Genomic DNA, 7,348 nt, shown 5'->3' on the forward strand with positions numbered 1-7,348 from the left:
TTTTTAACCTGGCTTTATCCAATGTTCAGATTTAAGTTCTTGAATGTTATGCAAATTACCGCATATTGGGTAACCCCTCATTTGCATATTTAAAAATACAATTTCAGGAAACTTGTAATACAAAAAATAATTGTCTTAATGTAAGTGATTAACTGGGGAAGTTTCATAGTGAAGGCTATTAGTTAATTTGTTTACCCTATTCACCTACCTTAAAGGTTACAGGTATTTTGGATTTGGCCCTCTGGCAAAAACCCCCGGGATTTTTGGGAGGGACCTGGAGGCTACATTTTTCATAAAAGGTCCCTAGAAGTCAAATAAATCATCAAAACATGTTAGCCAGAGAGTGGTCACGGAATTTTGGTTTTGGACCCTACTAACTACTGTGAGTAACAACCATAATCATGTTACCACTTTGAGAGGAATTCCTCATATATATTCTATTTGGCAGTTTTTGGAGTGCCTGTCTGTGTATTCTAGTTGACAAGACATGGATGTTGTTTGTTTAAAACGTTTATGCTAGCTCGAGAGTTCGTAGAGCTAGCATCTGTAAGTAGCTACTGTGCGCAGGGTTGCCAGATGGGGCGGATTACCCTCGAATGGGCTACTTTTCATCACACTGGGCCGGAAAAAGGCAGTTGGGCTGGATAAATAACATTTAAGCGATATCAAAATGTCAGTACCTGAATGTTACAACATGTGTTAAGTTAAAACGCACACCCTAGTAGCTATATACAATGTGCATTTTTTTTAAACGTTATTTTACAAACATCATTGGCAACAGACAAACAGTTTAGGGCGCAGGAGATGGGCACCTGCCGAATAGGAATTAGTGGTTTTCTGACAATTATAGGTTTTGGGCTGGTGGTTTTTGGTCGATTAAGCGATTTTTAGACTGTGGTTAGGCTGGAAAATGTCAACCTATCTGGCAACCCTGGTTCGCCCTGTCACACTGACAAGGAACAAGAGGATGTTGGAAGGTGAGATTAGCGCGGGACATGAGGGTCTTTGCTGATCATTTCTGAGTTTGAGAGTATTTAATTGTACACCTACTTAGTAGCTGAAGTTTGCCAACAATATTAGAGCAACTTTAATAAGTTTGGAATTTAGCTGGCATAGCTATCAAGATATTTCTGAGGTGATTATAGCTAGCTAGCTAATTATTATGATTGTGTTGTGTTCTGCCATTCTTCCCTTTGAAGTGATATGCTGGTTCCTGCAGAGCATCGTTTCTCAACGGGGGCGTTCAGACAACATCGGGGGGCGCTGGAGCAAATATTTTTTAAAGGGGGGCGTTGAGGTGTTCTTGGGGGGCGGTCACGCATAAAGTATTTTTCTCATGAAAAACAGCTGTCAGCAGTGTTATTACGGGTACGTTCGTAAATGCACGAACGGTCAGTTCGCTCGGACAAACCGTCTTTTCAAAGGTAGTATGGGTAGATTGCATGGCATTGAACAAAACACAAAAGGAGAAAAAAAAAAAAAGTTTGCCTATCATCGCCTATCATTCATCCTAATAGCCCCCCAGGATGCACCGATTGATGATGACATGATTGATGATGACATGATTGATGATGACATGATTGATGATGACATGAGATGACATGATTGATGATGACATGAGATGACATGATTGATGATGACCATCATGTCCATCATTTGATTTGATGTCTCGGTGCTAACGCGTTAGCCAGCTAGCCAGGTTATCTGGCTGAGGTAGTTGTTGGTGATTTATTTGGTTAACAGAGAAGCTAATAAATCAAATGTGCAAACACATGACATCAATTGACATATCTCAGCTAGATAAGTCAACTGTCCTGGCTGGCTAACCAACACATTTGCAAACCTGACAGCATAGAGAGGAGCAGGGGTTGTAGCTGTTGCAAGCAATCGGAAATGAATCAATGGACAACTTAATGCATTATTGTAATGGTGTTGTCACTGGCGATCATGTTTCATTCCCTTCATTGAATGATGAAGTCAGAGCAGTTCAATCATGTTGTTGAGTGTTTGTCTGCAACACACCAGTGAACGAACCAATCCCCTTCTGATGAAGCTTTCATTCATATGAATCATCCTGAACTCAACACTAACACTTGATCACACTAAGAATTATAATGATGATCCTTTCCTTGTTGAACTGTGGTACATACCGAGTGCTTTTAGTTGCATTTCATGTACGAAAGGCGCTATATAAATAAAGCTTTACTTACTTACATATTTAGCAAACTAAGCACATTCATTGTGATAGTATGTGCATATTATCTGCAATGTGGTCTCTGTTGTCTTAACCCTTAACCCTGTCTTATTCCTCTACTTCCCAGGCAGAGCGTTGCAGTCTCTCACCTCATACAAACATACACACATCTGCTTACGGCTCCTATTGCTGCTGAACTGCAAAGCTCCCACCCTGACCTCAGCCTGCCACTAACTCCACCCACCCCACCAGTATGTCTCAGCTCCAGCTCCAGTACCAGTGTCCGGGTAGCCCCATGCCCAACGCCGCCACCCCCCTGCAGCTGCCCCAGCCCCAGCCAGGCGACAGCAGCCCCTGCACCTCGGCCACCCTGCCTTCAGAGAGTGCCAGTCACCCCCTCCGGAGCTCTGCCCTCCCCTCAGGGTCAGCCACTCCCTTCAGCCCCTCCACAGGTGTGTGTGTGTGTGTGTTTCTCTGTCTCTCTCTCGATCGATCGATCAGTACTTAAACTGTCTGTGTTTGAGAGCTCAGCCATGGATTCATGATCGTTCTCTCTTATCCTGTCTGTCTGTCTGTCTGTTTTGTTTTAGAAACGTACATGGCAAACCCTAAAGAGAAGACCCCAATAACTTTGGTGAATGAGTTAGCCCGTTTCAACAAGATCCAACCTGAGTATAAGCTGCTCTGTGAGCAAGGGCCAGCTCACTCCAAGGTAACGACCGTTAAACGTTAGCGACCGTTAACAACTCCTGACTCTCACAACAAGCAGCAACCCTGGGAGACCACTGTTTGTCTCCGTTCTGCTCTTGAGTACTGGAGTTTATTGCAATAACAGAGGTTTTACATGGTTACTTTATTATTACTTACTTTACTTATCTTACTTTATTCTATTGTTGTTGATTTTGTATCCTGCTGCAATGCCGACGTCCAATAACCTAAGCCTAAGAATAATTTACTCTTGCGTACCTGTACATTGGATGTAATACCATAAAACCCCCCCAAAAAACCTAGGTTTAGAAGAAGGTGATAGAAGAAGGTTTTTCCTTCTATCAATGGCCCCGGGCCTGAGCTGGATGACTCTTCCTGATACGACTGGTGGATTGATGATTCACTTGCCTAGTCAAATGTATCGATTGTAAGTCGCTTTGGAATAAGGTGTCTGCTAAATGCCAAAAATGTAAAAAAAAATCAATGTAAATACAAGCGATTCTGATTCTCTCTGTCTGTCTGCCTGCTGTGTCTCCCAGATCTTCTCAGTGAGGCTGACCCTGGGGGAGCAGCAGTGGGAGGCGCAGGGGACCAGCATAAAGAAGGCCCGGCACTCTGCCGCCGCCTCGGCCCTGGCCCAGACCCCACGGCAGCTAGCCAAACACGACGCCGCAGCCAAGGCCCTGAAGACGCTGCAGAAGGAACCCATACTGCAGCAGCTGCCAGAGGTGAGGGGAGGGGGGGGGGGAGGGGGGAGGTAGTGAGGGGAGGGGGTGACACAGAGGTGAGGGGAGGTGAGGGGAGGGGGAGACACAGAGGGGGGGGGGAGGGGAGGGGAGGTGAGGGGAGGTGAGGGGAGACACAGAGGTGAGGGGAGGGGGAGACACAGAGGTGAGGTGAGGGGAGGGGTCGACACAGGGCAGCAGTGCTACATGGAGCTCACTGCCTCATCTGTTCTGCAACATGAAAGCAAATGTATGCCGTGCTGTTATATCACAGCACCTCATTGTTGGTACAGTACAGAGCCAGACAGTCAGTGTTCCCCCCAGGATGTTCAAACAGCGTGGTGCTGGATTGCATTATGGTGTTGATTCATGTCAGAATGCACACAGATACTACTACAACACTGAATTCACTAAGGAATAGGATCATTGTTTCACCGTTGCTATACTTGTTAACAACAATGTCATTGGTAAAGATAGTTACTCTAGTCATTACTAAACATCGTTTAATCTGCCTTGAAATGTTTACATAATGGCTCCTTCTTTGGGGAGACCATGAGACAGTGTTCTATGGTATATGTATATGTATGTTCTAATACAAACTCTGTTGGTTGCAGATGAACGGAGGAGAACCCGCGGAGGAGAACCTCAACAAGTCTGAGATCAGCCAAGTGTTCGAAATTGCACTGAAGAGGAACATGCCAGTGGACTTTGAGGTGGGCAGAGAACAGAACCCCGGATGGGCTGTGAACAGTCAGAACCCCAGATGGGCCCATGATGCTTCTCCCATTTGCAACTCATGACAAAATTGAGTTTTTTACATAATCTGATCCATTAGGTGTTTATTAATGCCTGTGTGGTGTTATTTTTAAAATGTTGACATTTTTGATTTAGTAATTAATAAAATACAAAGGTTCCATCTCACAGAACATAATGGAATGTAAAAACTTTGACGCTCAATATCTCTGAACTGCCCTAAACGGAGATAGAACCTTAGAATTCTAAGCTCACGAACTGTGCAAGTCATTTGTGGATCCTAGTCATCTCTCTGATAGCCTCCGTGTGTCTCCCTGTCCCCCAGGTTCTGAAGGAGGCGGGTCCACCCCACATGAAGAGCGTTGCCGTGCGGGTGATAGTCGGGGAGTTCTCCGGGGAGGGCGAGGGGAAGAGTAAAAAGATCGCCAAGAAGCTGGCAGCTACGGCCGTGCTGGAGGAGCTGAGGAGGCTGCCACACATGCCCACGGTGAAATCCTTGAAAGTTTGTGAATTTGAGAAAAAAAAAATCAAGGCCTTAAAAATAGACATGGGTCATTGAAAGTGCTTGAATTCCCCCCCTCTCTCTCTCTCTCTCTCTCTCTCTCTCTCTCTCTCTCTCTCTCTCTCTCTCTCTCTCTCTCTCTCTCTCTCCCTCTGTCTCTCTCTCATTTTTTTAATATACATGTATATTCAAAAATGTTTTACTTTCAAGCCTCTATTTGTAATTGTTGTCTGTGAGCGGATAATTCCTATTATATAAATTCTCATCTAGTTCTGTCTCAAATGCCGTGTTGGGTCCTTGAATTTGAGGGAATTGAGTCGTGAAAGTCCTTGAAAGGTGCTTGAATTGGATGTTTCAGAAGGTGTGGGAACCCTGTAATAATTACGACTCTCTCTCTTTCTCTCCCCCTCCACCCACCTCCTGCCCTCCCTCCAGCTGCAGACCAGCCCAGAGTACGGGCTGGGCATGCACCCCATCAGCCGCCTGGCCCAGATCCAGCAGGCCAAGAAGGAGAAGGAGCCAGAGTACTGCATGGTGCCTCGGCGCAGAGAGTTCGTTATGCAGGTGAGACGCCCGTCTTGTTGACGCCTGCCTTGTTGCTAATAATTCCAAGAGTAAAAACAAAACACGGTGCAGCAGCTTTCAGTCACGCTGCCGCATGCTCCTGGAACAAACTCCCTGAAGAAATCTAACTGGCCCAAACCCTTAAAATATTTAAATCTAAGCTAAAAACCTTAATTTTTTGCACCAGTTGTGATTAAACACAAACACTTCTATCAATGTCTTTTTTCCATTAACTATTGTCTTCTTATATTTGCTTTTATTCATTGTCATTTTTATTTTCTTACTATGCTCCTCTTGCTGTATTTTTAAATAATGTATGTAAAGCACTTTGACTTGCCCCTGTTGTATGAAATGTGCTCTACAAATAAACTGGCCTTGTTGACGCCTGCCTTGAGCTCACCTCTAGCCTGGAAACTCTACCTGGACCACTGGATGTTCACCAGCTGCTGTCCGCTGTCCGTTGACCATCTCTTGTTCAGTCTGTGGTGTAGTCTAGGTGATACGCAGGACTACACCGTATACCCACTAGGAAAGGCCAAGGATTTCCATATACCCACTTAAACATGTGTGAGGATACGTAACAGCGTTTTGTGACAGAACTATTGAGATTATTAAAGTTATTATTATTGAGACTATTGACTATTGACAGAACGAGAAGGAGCCGGAGTACTGCATGGTGACGGAGCGAGGCCTGCCTCGACGCAGAGAGTTTGTTATGCAGACGCCTGTCCAGGGTTCGACAGTAACGCTGGTTTACTTGCCCGGAGCAAGTAAAACATTCGCGGGGTTTGTTAGCCTGAGCACGACGACGCTGCTGGATCCTGGATATGTTTACCTGTGTGCAGGAAGAACAACAGACGGCGCAGGCGCCAGACCAGACTAGATGATCGTGAGTGAAGATATTATCAAAGCGTACGGGTGATCGACAGGCGCGATCATCTAGTCTGGTCTCGCGCCTGCGCCGTCTGTTGTTCTTCCTGCACACAGGTAAAAATATCCAGGATCCAGCAGCGTCGTCGTGCTCGCGCAAACAAACCTAGAGAATGTTTTACTTGCTCTGGGCAAGTAACACAGTGTTACTGTCGAACCCTGACGTCCTGTTGACTCCTGCCTTGAGCTCACCTCTAGCCTGGAAACGACACCTGGACCAATGGATGTTCCCCTGCTACTGTCCGTTGACCATCTCTTGTTCGGTCTGTCCCTTGCAGTCTCTCTGTGGTCGTCGTCGTCCCCTCTTTCTCTCTCCCTCCCTCCCTCTCCCCCTCTGTTTGTTATCTCCCCCTGGCACCCCTGGCTCTCTGACCTGTGTACGCCCTGTGTTTGTGCCGCCAGGTGACGATCTGTGGCCAGTGTGCGGAGGGCATGGGCCCCAGTAAGAAGGTGGCCAAGAGGAACGCAGCAGAGAAGATGTTGGAGCTGCTGGGGTTCAGAGTGCCGCAGCCGCAGCCGCCCAAACCTGCTCTGAAAACAGATGAAAAGGTGCAGCAGTGTTGATAATAATAATCATTCATTGTATTTATATAGAGCTTTTCCGAGTGTGTTTGTGTGTGTGAGTGAGACTACAGTCCAAAGGATGGACACAATGGTAAGTCCCTCTTTTGCCTACAATAAATAGGTTGCATATCTCAGAATTGCTCTTTTGGTGTCTCAACCCCTTATTTTCTCTTATAGGTACAACCTAACAGAAGATTTTTTCATTTTTTTTGATGGTTCACGTAAAACGGACCAGGCATAAAGGTGGACCACAAGAAGACCATACTGTAGCAGTTTCTAGGCACAGAGGGAGATCAACACAGAGGAATGGTGCAGAATAATAGTTTTATTTAGTCCAACACTGCTCAGCACCGTCACTGACGTGCTGAGCCAGTCTTTCCCCCACTCCCGCTGTCTCTCCCTTTCGGG

The 7,348-nt window shown here is 45.9% G+C and overlaps 1 protein-coding gene across 1 annotated transcript; it reads left to right on the plus strand.

The window, feature by feature from the left end:
* Positions 1 to 2,447: 2,447 nt before the first annotated feature.
* Positions 2,448 to 6,940, plus strand: LOC308151708 (double-stranded RNA-binding protein Staufen homolog 2-like; the record flags this gene model as incomplete). The annotated part of the gene is made up of 8 exons (XM_080524624.1): positions 2,448 to 2,646; positions 2,785 to 2,906; positions 3,442 to 3,630; positions 4,242 to 4,340; positions 4,706 to 4,921; positions 5,318 to 5,416; positions 6,123 to 6,167; positions 6,779 to 6,940. The coding sequence occupies 8 exons, from the start codon at positions 2,448 to 2,450 to the stop codon at positions 6,938 to 6,940; spliced, it is 1,131 nt and encodes a 376-aa protein (XP_080380750.1).
* Between the last annotated feature and the right edge of the window lie 408 nt (positions 6,941 to 7,348).

The sequence above is a fragment of the Nansenia antarctica genome, assembly GCF_963989245.1.
Source record: "Nansenia antarctica genome assembly, chromosome: 2".
In the NCBI taxonomy this organism is placed as follows: Eukaryota; Metazoa; Chordata; class Actinopteri; order Argentiniformes; family Microstomatidae; genus Nansenia; species Nansenia antarctica.